Below are 20,737 nucleotides of genomic sequence, written 5' to 3' on the forward strand. Positions count from 1 at the left end.
TTTCACACTTTCAAATATTGACAAAGAGCTATATTCATTACTTTGGAGTCCCAAAGGTACTGTCATGGACACCACATACTGAGGTAAGTGATGAGAACCTTATAATAGTAGAAAATTTAGACTGAAAGGCTGTTTCCTTCAGCATTTGTAATCATACTTCACTTCTCAGGTTTTTGTAAGAATGGTGTTTAAAAAAAGAGCAGCAACTGAAGAATAGGCTCCGCCCAGCAGAAGTTTCTGAGAGAGGTCTTGGGTACCTGTATGACACAACACAATGGGTTCAAATGCTTCTGTGGAAATGCCCTAGTTTTATGCAAAACCACCCTAAGGTTTGGGGATAGGTGCCTTATTCAGACCAGTAAATAGTTCCTGTCCTGTAGTCTTTAGGGATTCATTTGTGCTTAAGAAAAAAAGCCCTTGAGCTGTTGGGGGTAAAAACCACTCTGTTTTTTTTAGGAAATACAATTTGTTTTATTACGTGCATTTCTGCTTTGTTCTTTAGATGCTCCTATGTTACGGACCTTGAACTTCCAGTGACATAATCTATTCATTTTTCGTTTAAAACCCCACTCTCCCTCTGTATAGCTGTAAAGGAAAGATTATAGTCCCATTTAGCAGCTCTTCAACTTGGTGCTTTGGCTCTCAGTATAGGACTATGCTGGATGTGTACATTTTACCACTGTCTAATGGCCTGGCTACAAGTTGGATTCAAGTTCAGCTTCTCAAAATCGCTGCTATCGTGGAACATTATGGAGATCATGTTTCTTCTGGGGAAGGTTAGAGCAGTAGGCAAGTCTAATTGGAATTTCCTAGGAGGGAACTAGAAATCATGGTATGTGAAGACTTTTTTTTGCAAAAGAGGAGCAAATCGTTTGATATCTTGGAAAAACAATAAACACTACACTTATGCTTTATTGGCTGTCCCCAAACTTGGAGAACAGCTCTACGCTGGTTTATGCCCAACATGTATTTATGTTGATCTCATGTTTTCATGATATCGGTATTACCGTACTTCAAATGAAGATTGAGGCTGTAGAGTTCAAGCCTATAATGGAGAATTAATCCCATGGCTTGAAAGCAGTGGAGTAGCGGAAGTGGGCTCAAGGCATAATTAGAAATTATGAAAGAATTGTAGGATAATTGCCTTATTGGACAGGGTTTTTTCATTGCTTTGTAGTTTGATGACTTGCAACCAACAAACAGGTGCTCACTCTGTATTTCAGAGGATAGTCTTTGCAGTGAGAGCTAGGCACTTGAATGCAGTATAATCATTAAGCATTTCATGCTTGGGGGTTTACCACGTGGTTTAAGCTATTAGTGGAAAACTTAGGCATTTAATTATTCCAGAAATAACATGAACTTTTTTTGAAGAGAGTTTCATTTTCAGAAAATACCATAGAATCTGTACCTTATGACAGTGAAATAGTTTTAGATCAGTGAATTTTCTGACTCATCCTATACTAACCAATAAATGTAAAGCAAAGGCTAGGTGTTTTTTCTCCTACCTATTTAAAACAAACCAAACCAAACTTCCAAATTTAGACTAACAGTTACAATGAATATCATGTCACTTCATATGTTGGAAGAGCGTATGAACTTTTTGTGGTAATTGTGTGAAAGAGTGTGCAAAGACTACCTCTAGCAGCTAAGAATATGGAACCATTTCTGTTTTTCAGAAATTATTCAAAGTTGTAGCATATGCCATCTAAGTAATTGATGTACACAGGATTTAAACTTTAATTTCTCAGTTCAATTACAGCTGCTTCTGAATGCAGAGGGTTTTTTTAGTCCTTATAGACAAATCCAAAGTGGAATACTTCAAAAAATTTTACTCCTCCTTCATATATTGGCCATTGAGTCGTAAAATTATTTACTCTGTGCTGAATTTGGTGCAGTAGACTACTCAGAATCTTGTCATGTGCAGGAACACAAACCAAATACTATGTTCTGTTCTGTTAAATAGCTGGGTAGTACAATTTTTTAAATGCTCTGTATAGAAACATCAAAAATTTGTAATACAGCCAGGATTTTGAGATTTCTGTGTATTTGTTTTTAAGAACTGGGTAATGAATTGAAAGCAATGAGCACTGTAATTCTGCTTTCTTAAACTCTAAAGGCTCTATTGCTTTCCATTATATTGCCTTAAAAGAGAATTGATATGGAGATGAAAATCTTTATTTCAAAACCTAACTCAAATTCACAGATAGGTCAAAACAAAATTTCACGATATTGGAAAAGCAGTTTGTACTTCCTAACTGCATTGCCAGTTGTAAGGTTCATGACTATTAAATGCATGCTTGTGCATACACACACACAGAGATTTTGTTGTGTGCCAGTGGGTCGCATGTGAATTTCAGGGAATGTGTTTTTACAGTTGATTTTAAAACTTGAAAGATTGGAGTATATGGAGTCCACTGCTGGAAGTATATTTGTAATTTTGAGATCTCTGTATCTTCTAGACTAGACTTTATTAAAAGCCTGAGTTCTCATTTAGACCCTTTACACTCCTGTGCTGATAAGACGTTTGGAAACTTGGATAGTGTTTATTTTCTTGAAAATTGTTAGTAAAAAAGTATAAAAAGGAACCTGGTTATAAAAATCATTATTAGAGTTAATTGACATTTATGGAAGGGAAAAAAAGTATTTCTGTTTTTAAAAATTATTCTGATATTTGGTTTGTGATAATTAACATTGTCCTTTAAAATGGTATTTGTATTGAACAACATGCATTGATGTATTTCCAACAAAACAAAGCTCAAATATTGTCTACTATAAAAATCTATTTATAGATTTATAAAATCTAGTATTTGTGGAAGCCTTCAGATTGGTTACCACAAATATGGGAAGTTCTAGTGATGCTATTATGCATCACCTTTTTTTTCTTTTCGTACAGTTGTCTTCAATATTATGAAACATTGTAAGTTTTACTGAGCATCCAGTTTTGGGTTTAGCAGGTCTGAGAGAGTGAAATTATCAGAATTATCCTTAAATTATCCTTTTCCCATACTCAGAACAAGTGTTAGAGTGTAGCTACCAAAACCACTCCAACTCTGTTCCTCCAGAATACCATGCGAGAGCACCCATTGGCGCTGAGGGATTTTGAAGAACTCACTCCAGAGCTTTTGACTGAATTCTGTTCAATGCAAAAAGTAAAGCAAGCTATTAGTAATTGCTATTTTTCACTTTATGAAACTCAACTAGAGGATGTGTTTTGTTGAAATAAGTTTTATTTTATTATTACATTTTGATTTGTGTAATTGTTTGTCCCTTTTTTGTTACATTTTTTTTTTTCCCATAGCCATTCTTTGCCCCATATCTTTACATGCCAAGGTATTACCCTGGCAGTTCTCATCTCATCTCACGTCCACCACTAAAAACGAGTTTGTCCAGAGATCAGAACAATGGCCTAGTAAGTATTTTGAAGGATAATTCAAATACTAACCTAGACAATAAATATAGTGAGCAATGAAAATGAAGGTTATTAATGATGATTCACTATTAGACAAGTACAAGCTTTATATTACAAATAGTTAAAGCAAAGGTGTTATTAACATGTAATATAAAATGTATTTTGTTTTAACTTCAGAAATTACTTAGAGAGGAAAACCAATTCTAACATCCAGGTATCAAGATAGAGGAGTGTGACCTGTAATATTGGCAAGAAAATATTTTAATGAAAAGGCTAGCTGTACTACAGTAAAGAAATTGATATAGTATTATACTGTAAGAAAGACTGCTACTTGTAAATTTATATTCAAATTTTATAAGATAAAATGACAACCTTTAATGTTGTAGAGAATACTAGAAATTGGAAGGCAAAAGTAAAAAGTTAAAAGGAATGTTTTAAATACTTAAAACAAAATACATTTTATCTTAAGTATGCCTCAGTTATAGCTTGGTTTTGTAAGTACCTATAATTCCACTTTATTTACCCATTGAAAAGGAAAAACGAGCAGACTTTTGTAGCTTCCTATAGAATAATAAAATTCCTATTTAACAGTACTTATTTTACTGACAGATGGCTGTTCAAATGGAATTAAGAACTAAGGGAAGCTTAAAAAAGTAAGAGACTCACTTGTCAATCAGTATATTTCTAGGATATTGGTACAATGAGCAAAGCTATTAAAAGGTGATAAAATCTTTAATCACTTAAGGAAAACAAATGTGTTTCTGTTGAGTTATGTATTATTACGAGATCGTTCTCACTCACTGTTTACTTCATATTTTTTGTTAAGCCCTTGATCATTTTACCCAAACCATAATATTTTGTTGTTGTTAGGATGTTATCAAGGAGGATGCTGATGAGGGGCTTCCTTCATCCACAGACCCCTCAATGGTAAATGAGTAGTCATGTGGTGTGGAAATTTTAGCATCTCGTTGCTTTTTCAGCAGTAATGAGTCTGCATTAATCATAACTGCAGTTCACTAACACTGCATCAGTGGCTTTGGTGGGCAAATAGAGTAGTTGAAAACTAATGTAGTTCGTGAATGAATTTTTAAGAGCTAATATTTCACTTATAAGATGTATTCTATTTTTCCCCTGTAGTTTTCCCCTTGCCTTTCTCAGTAGCTATGGTCAGCTTTCAGTAAAAAGACTGTTGTGGTGGTTAAACAGAGTGAAGAATGACAGCTAGTCATTTGGTGCTTAGATTTTAGAATAAAGTAACTGTGTTTTTTTCCGCTTTAGTCAGCTCTCTCACCTGATCCATACTTCTTTAGTTGGTGAACATAAAGCTATTGCAGTTAACACAGTATAAAGCAACTTTCGATAGAAATTTAAAAAAAAATAAATTGCTGGTTGTAAGCTTAGTCTATCGTAAGCTAATATCTATGTTGTCTTATCCTAAATATTCACACAAAGATTCTTCTTTATGGGTTTCTGTTTTAAATCTAACTGTGGGAATCAATGGAAAATCATGATTTATTACCAAAGTGAAGAGGTTAATATGGCTGTCATAATTCTCTTAATACTTGCTGCCAATAGTTGTTGGCAACAGTTATAGTTTGATCTCAGTTATTTTTTCTTCTAGTAAATCATTGTAAAAATGTCTTTCCATTGTTGTGCAATGAAGAAAATTCCACACAAATTCCAGAACTGTATTTAACTGCACATAACCTTCACTGAGCACCCATGTATGGGCAATGCAATAGAAAATCTACTCTAAAGTTCTCTCTTCCAGGTCATTAGCTACCTTGTGTGAAGGGATAACTTTGGACTAAGTTTTACTGGTAGTACGTTTTTGGAGATGCTGTTGCCTCCCCTGTGTTTGATTCCTTATCTCAGTATCCCATTCTATCCCCAGTCCTTTGCAGCTTGTCAGTGCAAGAAGAAAAAGTAAGGAGTTTTGAGAAAGCAGTAGAGTGATGGCTGAAGTATGTGTGTATCTGTGAGTGTGAGAAGGGACATGGGACTGAAAAAGTAGGATTTTGTCTCAGGGCAAAGTAGTGAACTTGCTCCAGCAGCAAACCTGGACCTGGTTCTCTTCTGCTTGCTGCTCTGAGTGTGTATCTTAAGCACACATAGGCTGCAGTTTCAAGGAGCAATGATTCATGTAAATTATGTAGTCTTTTGACTATAGTAAGAAAATACAGGAGTTCAAACATTAAAAAGAAACTTTGTTTGAAATAACGATAATGGAGGATTTTTAGATCTATTTTTGAGTTTAATTTATACTACTATGAATCTGTGTAGTACAACACATCAGATCATACACTTTACTAAGACTTAGCAATATTTAACCTACAGTGTAAATCTAAAATTTTGAATTTTTTTAAATCACTTGGGTAGTTTGTGAGAATGTTGTTTAGTCAGGGTATGGTATTAGAATAGAACAGACTATTTCAGTTGGAAGGGTCCTACAACCATCATCTAGTCCAACTGCCTGACCACTTAAGGGCTGACCAAAAGTTAAAGCATGTTACTGAGGGCATTGTCCAAATGCCTCTTAAACACTGACAGCCTTGGAGCATCGACCACCTCTCTAGGAAGCCTGTTCCAGTGTTTGACCACCCTCTCGGTAAAGAAGAGTGTGTGCCTGACAGGATACCTCATCAGGGTTTCATCTATTCTAAAAACACTTCTTTTGTAGACTTTATTGAAATTTCTTTGAAAGGAAACAGTATTATATTTGTTTCAGGTACTGCAATTATCCAGAGCTGATGGGGTACAATAATTTCATCCAGCTATTTAGGTAGCTCTTAACTGATGGCTGATTGCCACTATATAAATGATACAGCTTTTACTTATTAAATGTATGGGTGCATGCAAAGTAATGAAATAAACTAAAAAAAAATCTACAAAGTAATTAATGAACACCAAGATGTGTAACTGGTTTGATTGATGATTGAAAACAAGAGCAGCATGTAGAATTAAAATTATCTTTCATGCAAATCTGGCAAGGAGCCAGAAATGTTGCAATTTTCAATCTGCATGAAATAGGAGAATAATCATTCTTTTGAAGGTTCTAAATCTTACAGGGCAAAACCCAGTTTCTTTGGGAGTATTAATTTTTTTTACACGTCATCATTGCTACCCATTGCATGAGTTGGCAGAGCTATGTTGAGGATGTTATGTGAGGTAGTTAAGGCCCTGCCGTTGTTGTCATTCTGACACTGGAGTTGACGAAGTTCTGAAATTTCAGATCCTAATCATTAGTCTTGTAAAATCAGTGTAAGTCTAGGCTAGCTTAGTGGAAATCAGAAGTATTTTGAGAGCAGTCATCCTGTATCAATAATTTGACTTCTGCCACCTTCTATATTTGGATTCTGTTGCTGATGATAAAACTTGTCTATCTCAGACTGTAGTTTACTGTTCTTTACTGAATGGATCAAAACATAGATGTCAAACCGCTGTTTACAAATACCATTCTATGTAGTTGTATCAATATGAAGGTGCATTGCACATTTTAGGGTATTGGCTTAAATCTCTAATGAAAAGAGGCTTGACTTAAGATGTCAACCTTTGCACATCTGTGATGGAGGCAAATGTGCATTTCTGCTGATTTTACTGCACAAATGGTTATTTCTGACAGGAACTGCAGAAACTTCCAGAGTGCTCTTCTGAAGAGTATCATTGGATTGTAGTGTTACCAGTATCTGTTCGTAGAATCCCCTATTATGTTAGAAATCAAACTAGCATTAGCAGTGGTTATCTGTCATAAACTTAGTTGTATGCTTTAGTTTGTATTGTTAATTATGACTTGTTAGGATGCAGCTTGTTGCAATATAATTACTTTGTTCAAATACTTTTTTCATACTGCACTGAATATATAATACCTTAGGATGCAGTCTGTGTGCTTTGAGTGAGAACTAATGTGGCCCAGAGCATGTAGTGTAGATAAACATACAGTACTCTTTAAGAAACTGGAAGTGCTTTTCAGAAGTTTGAGCATGAATGAAAGTGTGTGGCATGGGAGTTTTCTTACATGGATTTTCCAGGTGCTTTTATGTAGCATTTTTGTGCTTTGAATATTTGTTCTTAAATATTCAGTTCTGTGGGTGGTGGTGGTTTGCTTTTTGGGGGATAGGGGTGGGGATGTGTGCTCAGATACAAGGTTTTGAAGTTACTTGAGATACGTTGGTTGGTATAACCTGATCTTGAAGTAGCTGGAGAATGCTTGGTTAACAGCAGGATTTTCCATCAGAAACATAATGTAAAATTTTTATGCAAACAAAATAAAGCAAGTGTCACTTTTTTACGAGTGCAAAACAGAGTGGTCTGCTCATAGGGTGTAGTATTTGTATAGCATATATGAAATGTATATTCTGAAGGTCTATCTTAAAAGTTTCATCACGTTATGAAAATACCCTGTTTCTGTCCTAACACTGATTTCCTCTGTTTACTTCAAAGCATGTCATATGTATGTTCAACCTTTCTGATGTCACTTTAAGCTGTTGTTTCTTTTCATTCTGTTTTGTCCTTTTCTCAAAGTCGTGTAACTCTGGGTTAAACAAAAACAGACAGGTACAGCCACTTTCTGTGAATTATCATTCACTTATTTCAGAGTCATTTCAGAAGCTATCATACTGGCGCTTCATGCTGGGCTGTCTGTAAACTAATGCTCATTACTAGCCTTGAGGTTTGTTTTGACAAGCTGCTTTTAGCTTTTGCATGGCAAATACTTTTCAGACTAATGTTCTCTAAGCATCTCTAACAAAACCACTAAGGCTGAAAAATGTGTCAGTTTAAGTACAGTTTTAATTCACTTATGTGATGACAATATCCCTAAAGCTGTTTCATTACTTTGGAGAGTGCTTTTTATAAAGAATGATTTGGATTAATATGCATCTATTTCAAACAGTTCACAGTTTAACAAAAATAGTCTAAATATTTTAGCGCTTTTCCGTATTTTTTTATACACAGAAAGAAGAGTTTCTAAACTAACTCTTAATGCATGCAGAACAAATTACTTGTTCTTGGTTGTTAAAAAAATATTTTGATTTGAAGAACTGTTAAATTAGAAGTGTTTAAAAATTTTCTTCATTTATTTATAGATACATGATAGATAATGTATTTAATCAATTCAGAGAACAAAGGCAATTGCTCACACACATTACTTAGGTATCATTTATTTTAGTAGTGCTACAATGTAATTTGGCTATAACAGTTTCTTTTATTTTAATTGATAAGCTTTCTTTCAAAAAATAATTAAGATTTGAATTAACTTAATACCTTTTCTTTATTGATTTATTATCTAACTCATACCAATAGTAAATAGTGTGTTTATGGGGAAATGATAGACAAAACTGGTATTCTGAAGAAAAACTCAGTGATTTTTTTTAAAGAGGAAAAATAGAGATTTACATAAAAGAAGTGTATGATAAATAGTCTATGGATGAAGCTTCTTGCTGTCATCTTCATCAATTTCATCGTTGGCTTACATTCTTAACAAGATAAAGATTTTAGCTGTGCTAAAAATCAGACTAGATTAAAACCTAAATTTCCTCCTTTAGATGCCTAATATGATAACTAATTAGGTTTTGTAGGCACCTAATTAGGGAAACATTCCAGAATCTGAAAAGTAACTGTCTTGTATTCAGAAGGAATACCAAGCCCTAAGTTAGGTACTTAGACTGCAGAGGAATTATAATGCTTAATTTATGTGCAATAATTTAGGTAGACTGCCTACCCACAAAATGGGGTATGTCTTTTGCTTCTTTAGTGTCCAGTTGACACCACGTAAAAAAAAAAAATAAATGGTCAAAGGAACAAAGGTTAGTGCCCCAGCTCTGTTTTCAAGCAAGCGTGTGAACTGCTAGGCTTAGATTCCTTGCAACCTCCTGTAGTGTTCTTGAGTGAAGTTGATAGTTTGCCAGTTTTAAGTCCATTTCACATCTGGCAGAGAACTTTGGGGGAATTACATGTAATAGCATCTGAACTTTGAAACTCAGAGTAGCTTAGGTGGGGAGTGTGCCTACTTCCCCAGATCAGGATATCTCCAATAATAATAAGTTAGAAATAACTCTGAGGTTAAATGGTAGTAGATAATGGGGTTTTGGCTTGCTACCTTGGAATGAATAGTTGAATAAATTCTTCTTAAATATCCCAGTTTAGATAATTCAGATATGGCTAATGCCATTCTGTGTGATAATCCTTGGTTTTCATAAGCAATATATTTGGGTCTGTTACTTTATATTAATTCTGAAAGATTAAATAACTTTGAAGTAATTAAATGAAAATGGAAAAAAAGTATCACAAGTATAAAAACAGTCTTCAGTGGTGATTTGAGGAATATAGTCAAATTTGATTGACTGAACTCTGGATAGTCAAGATGCACTTCTACATCCCAGGGTTTATGCATGTGATGATGAACTCTGAAGCTTTAGAGGCTCTTTTGCATTCTCCCAAAATGAGCTTTGCTTGGTGCATGGTCTACAGTGCTTGAACTCAAAACTTCACATTGAGAAAAAGGGGAGGGTGCAACCTCCCTCCCAGGAGGAAGGCATACAAGTATTTCATAGCTGATAGAACTGGTTCTTATTTTGCTTTTAGGAATTTGGAATCAATAGCATAACTGTTTAGAGCTTTGCACTTGGCTCCTACTTAATGCATAGGTCCCCATCCAGGGAGAACGTATTTTTTTCTGAGAACATACTGTCTTAGTATACTGACTACCTGCAGATGCATTTGTTTTGTTTTTCCATGCTTTCTTTGAAATTCCCGGAAGCTGGCAACATTAACAGGACAACTTCTGTGTTACAGATCTGAGTTGTGAATAATTTCTACCTAAATCTTGCCAAAGTTTGAGATACATGAAGCATTCTCATAGTATCTTGGAGGGCAGTGGCAGTGCTGCTCTGTGTTTCTGTACTGTGGTACACAGCCCCGTGGCTGATCTTGCATACATGGAGCTGAAGGAACCTCTGGAAAACAGACAGATGTTGCTAAAATTACCCAATGAATCCAAATAATTCAGGAGTTACGTTTTAGGTCGTCTTTGTCTGCTAGTAAACCAGGAGGTTTTAAGACAGGAAAATCTAAGTTGTGTCTGCATTATTTAAAAAAAACAACAAAAACAAAACCAAACAACAAAAACAAAAAAACCCCCCACAACCCCCCAAAACTACCCCCAAACCAAACTAACTACTAAAATTGGGGGGAAACTCTGAGTAAAGGTGCATTTAAAATGGATTAACCCTTACTTAATATTTCTGATTTTTATGTTGCTTTTCTTAAATAATGTTATTTAAGAGAGTTATTTTCTCACATAGGCAGCACTCAAGTTGCTGTATTTTTTTCTCATATAAATACCTATAATAAATGTTTACCAATATATAGATATTCTGATAGTAATTTAAAATACCTGTACATTCTTACTCTCCTATCTTAATTTTAAAATGTAGTTGAACACAGATTGATTTGTGTTAGTGTATATTGTGAAATTCTGGGTATACCGAGTATTTGAACAAATCTTATGTGCACATTTTCTCACTTCTTACAGGGAGCAGGAGCAGGCACAGGATCGACTGCAGGAGTATCACATGTGTCTTTGAGCACAATGAGTGTGGAAGCTGTGTGTGAGAAGCTAAAGCAGATAGATGGTCTGGACCAGAGCATGCTACCTCAGTACTCTGCAACTATAAGAAAGGTATCAGCTGAATTTCATTTATGTATTTAGTACCTAAACATCGAGATACACAAGGAAAAGGAAATATTTAGTTGTCTCTTTTCTCTGAAATGTTTACTGAAACATATCAAATATGTCAAAACAACATCCTAACTTCTATGTGTGCTAAGTTTGGAGGACATTTTAATGCAAGCATATATTTTTCAGAGAAAATGCTCTGTCTCAAAAAGGAAAAACAGACTCAGAAATATAAATGCTGATGAGACTGGTTATTTTGAGAAAAGAAGCAAGAAACACGTTTTCAAAATCGCCATGTGTAGATAAATAGGGTTGCAAATGTGTTCTATATCCAGGTAGCAACATTCCTGGCTTTTTTTTTTCCCCTGTGAGAAATTGGCACATCTCTTCTGTTGTAAATGAGTGGTGAAGATGGTTCCATTTCTGTCTTATCACATTCCACATCTTCAGAAAAAGGCCACTGTACATTTTTCTGTTACTGGTCTTTTCTCTGAGACATTAGCACAGAATAATTTTTGTCTTTATTTTTTTTTTTCACTGTTCCACATGCTCCTTTTACAAAGAAAGTATGGAAAAAATACAAAGGTTGTCATTATTGAATGTTTTTGCTGACCTGACTTTGTGCCGGTACCTATCATATCTTAAAAAATACAATGAGGAAGTTGATTCGAGGATTAAGAGACAGGTTTTTCATAGAAGCTTCAGCAATGTTCCTTAAAGCAAGAAGTAGGATGTCAGATTGCAGCTCAGTAAGTGTAGCTGCAAAAAATTCCAGTTGCTTCAGTGGCTCTAGAGTGCTAAAAGAATGTGCTCATCCATTATCTCTAATGAGATTCCTCTTATTTATATTCTTGCACTTCTTATTACAAGTGGTATCATGTCAAAAGGAAGAATGAAAATGGCTCAGCCTGGTCTTTTTCCTGGTTTGATTAAGACCATCTGGTGGGATATGGGAACAAAACCACTGAGTTTCCTCAGAGTGAGCAGAGCTCTCAACTGGGGTCTTCCATTTTGTGGCTACTCTCCCAAGACGTAGTTCCCCTTTTACGTTCTGTCTACCCACTGATACACGGTATAAAGAGAAATACCTCTCATTGTTATGTAATGAAAACGGTTCTGTATCGAATTTGGTGCTGTTGGAAGTTAAACACTATAAAAACCTCCCTAACATATGGAATCTCCTTCCTGGAATATAGATGGTGTTTAGACACTTCTATGTTGATCTTTGAATTATGATGAAAATTAGAAAGAAGTCCAGTCTTCTGTCCCCAGGTATTTCTGATGATGGAAGGAATATAAGCCTGTATTTATGCAGGGAGGGAACTTGATGGAGGTAGTACTTGATGGTAGATGCCTTAAGCCAGGTGTCAAAGGTTGCCTGGCACTTAATTGTCTGATTGTCATCAGATACTTAGGCATCCGCAGTCCATTTGTGTTCTGAGTCTGAGAAATCTAGGCAGATGAATGTGATTTATTGTGTGTGAAATTTTCTACCACTGATGTGGTGTTTCCTTATGTCTGTTTATAGAACAGAATCATATTGCCTTTCATATATACATTTTTGATGGGTTTAATGTTTTCATGTTTTCCATGACATGTAGGTTCTTCTTGTCCATCAGCAATCATCAATAAATATTCTTTTATAAAAACACATGTTTATTATATAGGATTGGACTTAAGAGTGATGTTGGGGAATTTCACTAGTAGTCCCCATCAGTATATCCAATTTTAATTACCTTTTTATTCTGTTACTGCCAGACCATAAGTCTTCTATTGGTGATTTATGTTATTTAGTTCTGTTGTTTTAGGCAAATATAAATGGCCGTGTCTTGGCTCAATGCAACATTGATGAACTGAAAAAAGAAATGAATATGAATTTTGGTGACTGGCACCTGTTCAGGAGCATGGTAAGACTTTCTCTTCAGTATTCAGGTCATCATAAATTAGTCTTTTTCATTATGAACCTTATCTTTTTTTCTTTCCTGTTGCCTTCTTGTTATCATCATGTTTAAGATGATAAGTATTGTCTTAAAACATGCATGCATTTATTACTTTGTTACTTTGTCTTTTTGTCTTGAGCACTTTAATGAAGAACTCGTTGCCTATGGATTTGCATCTTAATTGATTGTGAACTCTGAAGTTTTGCCTCCTCTTTTTGTAAGATCTGTTTTTCCTGTATGGGTTCCCTTTTCCCTTTTTAAATTTGCCTATTTTAATGAAATTGTCAGAATTTAATTCTTCTTTGAAGCCTCTGTTCTTCTGTTAAAAGTTAGTCAGGGAGTTCAAAGTATGTTAGTGCGAGAAAGTGGACAGGCAGGCTGTTAGAGATGCATGGCACACAATTGCATAAGCATAATTTTTAAAGGAACTTAAGCTAAAAATCAAGTCAATGAGATAAATGTACACTATTGGATTGGCACATACTTGTATAACGCGAGAGTGCTGCATTGAATACTATTATTGAAGCATATATATAGATATCTTATTTCCCCCATTTCCCTCCTCCTGGTTTGAGAGTAAATGGCAGTTTTACAGTGAGGGATATGCATCACAGAGAACTGTGTTTTCTCCTAAGTATTTTTAGTATATTGCCAGTTTTCTTTCTGAAAATTACAGTATGTCTCTGAACTGCTAAATCAGTCTTGAAAACACTGAGAATTGCACAAGATTTATTGTTACATTCAGGTTGATTAAACTATAAAACAGAAGTGTTTGGTTTTGCTTTTAAATTGTAATTTATCACTTATCTAGTTTTACAAGAATTTAAGTGTTTTGTGGCATATGAGTTCTTTTAAGGTTTTAGCAGTACTAATAATTTGTAAATAAAAAAAAAATCTTAAATAGTAAAATGTGATTTGCAGTAAAGACAATGAATGCACTAGGTCTGTGAACAGATATTTTTTTTCATGCTTTTCCATGATCACAACCACATGTGCAAGTACACTTTTACAGTTGTGAAGTCCTTGTTACTATTTTTAATAAAATCCTTCTTTAACAATTTTGAGAACTTTTTCTATTTATATAATTACACTTATATTGTCTCTTTTTGTGTGTTAAGATACTTGAAATGAGAAATTCAGAAAATCAGGCTGTACAGGAAGATCCTCGTGGAACGACTGATCATGTTACTACCGCAATTCCTCATAGTGAGCTTACTCGTCGTCCTGGGCATAACACTGAGTTGCCTCACACTGAGCTTACAGGTCTTTCTGGTCAAGCTCCCTACACACTTAACTTCAGCTTTGAAGAACTCAACACAATTGGTCTTGATGAAGCTCCTCCACGCCATAGTAACTTAAGTTGGCAGGTATTCAATAGAGAAATGTATTCTGCTTGCTTACCTGTATGGTAAAAGGTTTTTTCCATTATTGGATACAGAGAGGTCAAGAAATAAGTCTACTGTGACAGTTCATGTACTTTCAGTTCTCAGTCTTGGCAAAGACCAGTTTTGCAGAGATGTAAACTAATCACACTCTCCAAGTCAAAGTCTTTGTCTTTGCCATCTGAAAACTATTCATCTGAGTAATCACTCTTCAACAGAAAAAAATTAAAGCTATCTTGCCTTTCTCATCTTGCTTAGGGTGGTGTCCTGCAAGATTTCTGTTTATCATAGTATTCAGACTTTGAATGAAATGTTTTAGCTATGTGCTAGCCAGATGTTATGCTATTCAAAGGATTACTGATAGTTTGTTAGGTTTTTTAAAACAGACAACTGCAGTGCTTCATGACATCAAGAGCCTTGTCCTGACAATGCATAATCTATTCACAGGCTCCAGAGCTGACATCCTTCTCTAACTACGGTTTCTGCCATAGGTTATGGTCAATTTTCTTTTGTATCTTATGAAATCACCTGAAGTGTGTGATTTTTCTTTTGTCCTTTTTAAGAAATGAGACGAATCAGTTGATAACCTAAATAGTGATTAGAATTAAAAAACAAACCAAACAACAACAAAAAAACCAAAATCCAAACATTTAGCAGCTTTCTCATCTCTGGTTTTAGAAATCTAATTTACAAAATCTGGAAGGTGCATCAAAATAGGAAAATACCCCAAATTACTAGCTATAGGTGATACATTTAATATTCAAAATTGTTACTGAAAAGAGGTTTGGGATATATATCCCAGAGATAGATTTCTACCCCAGATACTTCTGTGTGTGTGTGTGTGTGCACGCTTGTGTGTGTTTGTAGGATCCCTATTACCCTTACCGCCTATTTCCAGCAATGGAGTATCAATGTATGTTTTTCAAAAGTGAAATGGCATGACTCACATTTGTTACGTTGTTTTTGTGTCAGAAACACAGAAAGAAGTACAAGAAAATCTTTTTTAAAACATTCTTTAAAATGCAGGTTTATATAAATAGTGCTTCTGATGCCCATATAGTTATCTGAAGTTAAATCAAAAGAATGAGAAAGGTAGTTTGTCCTTAAGAAAACATTACAATTTGCCTTTTGGAATTTTTAAAGTCAGTTTTGATTAAAAAAGAATATTGCTGCTTCTCTGTGAAAAGGAGGAGTACTCCTGGAAATACACAATAAAATTAAATACTTCTCTTTGTGGTGAGGAACCATAGCTGCTGTTAAGTATGGATAAATAGTAGTGAATATATATAAATAATCAAGTGTTAACTATTTCTGAGATTCTTGTATTTTGCTTTGGGCATTGAATTGCTTAGGTGTCATGGCAGATAGAATTCACTTAAACATGATTTTTCTGTAGTTAATCATGTTCAGCTGTTCCCCAATATTCTAGTGTATATACAACATTATTGATCTTATGAAAAGTTGTCAGTAATACTTGTTTAGTCATATAGAGGGAATAATGGAACCTGCAGATCTTGTGTGTGTTGCTTGCTGGGGAGATTATGGGCATCTTCTGAGAAGGAAAGAAACACGTTGGTTTGCATTGCATTCCAGTGCAGAACAAGAAAAAGGAAAGATGATGAACAGAAACAAGAAAGATAAGAAGGATGTGTATAAGAGCAGGAAAACGATGGAGGGAAGGGAAAAGAGAAAAATAGAGAGTGAGAAAGAGAAGGATGGACCAAGAGGTTCTATCTATATGATTAAGTGTCCTGGTTTGTGGAAAACTTATGCTATGGGGACCAACAATAGGAATACTTCGTAAGTTTAGTGAATGTGTGTGATTGCATATATATGATTCTAGTAAGCATATTTTAATTATAGCATTGACAATTTCACTTGCATAATCTATTCACAACAAAAAAATTCATTTAAGCATATATTTGATGCTTTGAGTTATTTAATTTAAAAAGGTTAGTGAAAGTCAAAATAAATAGTTCATTTAACTGTTCTCTCTCTTTTTTCTTTTTTTTTTCTCCCCCCCCCCCCCCCCCCCCCCCCAGTCACAAACTCGTAGAACTCCAAGTCTTTCAAGTCTTAACTCTCAAGATTCTAGTATTGAAATCTCAAAGCTTACTGACAAGGTGCAGGCGGAATACAGAGATGCATATAGAGAGTATATTGCTCAAATGTCACAGTTAGAAGGAGGTGCTAATTCTACTACAGTAAGTGGTAGGTCCTCCCCTCATAGCTCAAGTGCTTTCTATATGGGGCAGAGTACATCAGGGGGTTCCTTGCATTCCAGTGCAGAACAGGAGAAAGGAAAAGATGGTGAACAGAAACAAGATGATGGAAGAAAGTCCTTCTTGCTGAAGAGGAATGATGTTGTTGATTACAGTACTTCAGGTGTTTCTACTAATGATGCATCTCCTTTGGATCCTATTACTGAAGAAGATGAAAAATCTGATCAGTCTGGTTCCAAGCTTCTCCCAGGAAAGAAGCCTTCGGAAAGAACAAGTATTTTCCAGGCTGCAGATTTAAAGCTTAAGGGAGTTACTCTCCGGTATCAGAAACTTCCAAGTGATGAAGATGAGTCAGGAACTGAGGAATCAGATAACACTCCTCTTCTTAAGGAAGGTAAAGATAAGAAAATAGATGGCAAAATAGAGAAGCAGCCCAAATCTCCAGAACATGGATCTGAACCTATTAGAACCTTCATCAAAGCAAAGGAGTATTTGACAGATGCTCTTTTGGATAAAAAAGATTCGTCTGACTCTGGTGTAAGATCCAATGAAAGTTCTCCAAATCATTCCCTCCATAATGAAGGTGCAGATGATTCACAGCTTGAAAAGGCAAATCTCATTGAGCTTGAAGATGACGGTCACAGTGGAAAGAGAGGAATTCCACACAGCCTTAGTGGCCTTCAAGATCCAGCTGTGGTTCGCATGTCTATTTGCTCAGAAGATAAGAAAAGCCCTTCTGAAAGCAGCTTGATAGCAAGTAGCCCAGAAGAGAGCTGGCCAGCTTGCCAGAAAGTCTATAATTTAAATAGAACCCCTAGTACAGTAACCTTAAATAATAACAGTGCTCCAAACAACCGAGCTAATCAAAATTTTGAAGAAATACAAGGTATTAGAGATTCACCTCAAATTATCCTGCACCCTGGCTCAGGTTCCAATTCAACTGCTGTTCAGAATGAGAACCTGAAGAGCGTCGCTCACAAGCGGAGCCAGCGTTCAAGTTATACCAGGCTTTCAAAAGATTCCTCAGAGCTCCACACTGTTACAGCTTCCGAAGGGGCTGGTTTTGGAGAAGAAAGAGAGAGTATCCTGTAAAAAGCAGCCAGGTTGAAACAGAGTGTGCCCATGAATTGTAGCTTGCTTGGAATTCTTTCAGTGTGTTGTTACATGAAGCTCTGTAGTTTAAGCTTTCAGTATTTTAATAGAAGGTCTAGATTATTTTCAGTCATTTTCTTGGGGAGAAGTAGTAATTTTTACAAGAAGCAAATTACTTCAGACCTTCCCCACATATGAAAGCAGTATTTGTCATCATGGAAAACCAGTTCTTTTTTAAGACACTGTGCAAAGGTTTGGTCTGGGCAGATGTTACAGAAGTAAGTATGGTCTAATTATTAAAATTATGATGTGATTTTATTTTTATGTTGGGATATGTATTACTTATCCTTTCTAAACATTCCAGTTACATCTGCATACTTGCAAGTAAAGACTGTGCATCTTTGCCATTTGATGTAAGAGATGCCAGAAGATTAAATATCACAACCTGTGACACCCTTATCAAGCTTTGCGTTAATTAGTGGATTAATGTGTGCAACATATATTGCATATGTTGAAATTTGGAGTGTTAAGATACCTGTTTGGCTCTATGTACACTTTTACTCTCTGTATGTTCGGTAATTGCTGTTGACTTTGTGAACTTTGGGTAGAGTGGTGATAAGGTTTGTAAGGAACGTTGTCTTGATGTGTCATTGGAATTGGCAGTTATTTATAAGGTAATACCTTATAATTGATTTAGTGGATCCATTATTTATTATAGGTACATAATTTTACAGTCACTGGTCTTAATAGATGCAACCACCTGAGCTACATTAAAATATTGTAAGGATAAAGTATGAATGGGATGTCTGAATTTACGGAGTATCTGTTGCTGTGCATGATCTTTCCTTGGTACAGTGTTTATCATTTGGTTATGGAAAGAAAAATAAGCAGTGTTTGCCATTTTAAAAATAATGCATACTTTTTGGAATCTCGTCAGATCTGTGTACCAGCTTCTTTATTTCTGAAGTACAGTGTTTGAAGATTTTTATATCATCTAAATAATGTACCTGAATGTCATTGTAACAAATACTTGTACTGTCCAGTGAAACCTGCATGTTTCTGAGGAAGAATTGTTCAAACTAGACTCTGGTAGTACAAAGAGAATAAAAAATAAATTGGCGTGTTGGGTTTGTGTCCAGATTTCTTTTTATTGTGGTATTTTGTTTCTTCATTTGATAAAAATGTTACATCCATGTTGTTTTGGTTACAGTACTTCATGGCTTTAATTAAAAAGAATGCATTAAAACAATATTGTTATTAATACAATACTAAATAAGCATCAAGTATCAAAATACCTTTGCTAAATGGAATTGCCAAAGCAGGCATTTCTAAAGGAAGTGCTGCGAGCTGCAAAGATGTGGCCACCTCCTGCTAGTCCAAAGCAGTAATCCTGCTCTTTGTGGCAGTTAACATGCGCTGGTAGTTCTGCACAGCTTTGTTTCTGTCATAGTGCATCTCCAAACAGATGCCTCCAGTGGGACCATGTGGTCATGGCCTTTGTTATCCAAATCAAGAGGATACTTCTCTATGCCAGAGTCAACAGAGGAAAAACTGGCTTTATCTAGGCTCTTTTATTTTTTCATTCCATGGACATCTCATACTGACAGGACTGGAGATGTGATGTGTACATTTCTGGATTCTGTTAAATTGGTGTGTTATTTGATTGAATTAAAACTTACTCATCGGAGTGTTACAGAAGTACTGGGAACTTGTGTGCCCATATCTTTATATATTAGAAAAATTATTAGTTGAACCAAATAGCCTCCCAAAACAAAATAGGAAGCCCCCAAAGCCTGTGTAGTTTCATGATATTTTGCCGAATCTTTGGAAACAGTTTTTTGGTTTAGGTTCTTCCTATTTAAAAACAAACAAACAAACCAACCAAAAAAAAACCCAAAAAGCCATCACTTTCTGGAATTTTGGGGATATGAAAACTTTTTACAGAAAGATAAGCATTGTTTTGTAAGAGAGGACAAGAAGTGTAGCCTTCTTCATTTAGACATATTGACAGTATTGATGACAGTTACCAGTTATTTCAAATCATTTTGTCTGTTAAAGTCCTCAAATAATCCAAATGGATGAATTTTAAATTTTCATATGGCTTTGAGATTTTTTTCTTCCTGAAAGTTTTATCCCTCCAGTCTTCATAAAATACCAAAATTGAGATGAAATAGGTAGTTGAGTGCAGAACTTTTCAGTGTTTCTATCTTGTATTCATTAATACCAGTGTAACTGCTTACCATCACTAAGAAACAATAGTTACAAGCAAAGTGTCTGTGTAAGGTTGTACAGGGCTTAATGTAATACTCTCTCTGGGTATGTAGATCCATGCCCTGCCTGGCATATGGGTACCTAAAATCATTTCAGTTCCAAACAGTGGTTCAGTCCTGCTTCCTTTAACTGCTTTAACTGCATTATATAGTAATGCATGCTGTAGTTTATATAATCAGATGTGTTCATGGGCTTGTTATTTAGTGAACTTCTTAGAATCAGCAAAATATGAATGTTTCATAGCCAGTTCCAAGGACAGTATGCTACAAAAGCTGTTGGTTAATAGGATAGTAAATATAACTAACACTTAGAATCTACTTGCATAAAAATAACTAGACAGTGCATTTTTCTTCTCTATTGAAGCATCTTTTTAATTTTTTGATACAGGTGTTCATAAGCAAACAGAAGAAAGTGTAGTACTCTGGTAAAGAGAGAGAGGAAAAGAGAAGAGAGAAATGGAGTACTTAATACAGCACAGTAGTAAGAAATGTCTTTTAGTATGTAATACATATATATGTTAGTTACTGTACATGTTTAATGAATTTTTTACATGTGGAATATGAAAGAATACCATTTGCAAGAATTAGAAATACACTGCAGTTTCATGGCTGAAACTTGTTTTTTTTCTCTACCACAGTTGCTATGGTTACAAGCTTGCTTAGTTTGTTGCACAATTCTTGGAGTTAAGAAACCATAAACTATTTCCAGTGTTGAAATATTAAATGTTAGCTCTGTGACTTGTGGGA

The 20,737-nt window shown here is 35.1% G+C and overlaps 1 protein-coding gene across 4 annotated transcripts in view; it reads left to right on the top strand.

Annotated features, from left to right (window-relative positions):
- KIDINS220 (kinase D interacting substrate 220) overlaps positions 1 to 18,847 on the top strand; it is an 87,961-nt gene extending 69,114 nt beyond the window's left edge. For 2 of the 4 annotated variants that reach the window (XM_075049181.1, XM_075049182.1), the window contains exons 25-30: positions 3,299 to 3,409; positions 4,280 to 4,336; positions 10,941 to 11,087; positions 12,893 to 12,991; positions 14,143 to 14,391; positions 16,449 to 18,847. In XM_075049181.1, coding sequence (XP_074905282.1) covers positions 3,299 to 3,409; positions 4,280 to 4,336; positions 10,941 to 11,087; positions 12,893 to 12,991; positions 14,143 to 14,391; positions 16,449 to 17,720 — 1,935 coding nt within the window. In that variant the 3' untranslated portion in view covers positions 17,721 to 18,847. The remainder of the gene's footprint in view (positions 1 to 3,298; positions 3,410 to 4,279; positions 4,337 to 10,940; positions 11,088 to 12,892; positions 12,992 to 14,142; positions 14,392 to 16,448) is intronic. The other 2 variants (XM_075049183.1, XM_075049184.1) reach the window with 2 other exon arrangements.
- Positions 18,848 to 20,737: the final 1,890 nt, after the last annotated feature.

This window comes from Buteo buteo, chromosome 17, assembly GCF_964188355.1.
Source record: "Buteo buteo chromosome 17, bButBut1.hap1.1, whole genome shotgun sequence".
Classification (NCBI taxonomy): domain Eukaryota; kingdom Metazoa; phylum Chordata; class Aves; order Accipitriformes; family Accipitridae; genus Buteo; species Buteo buteo.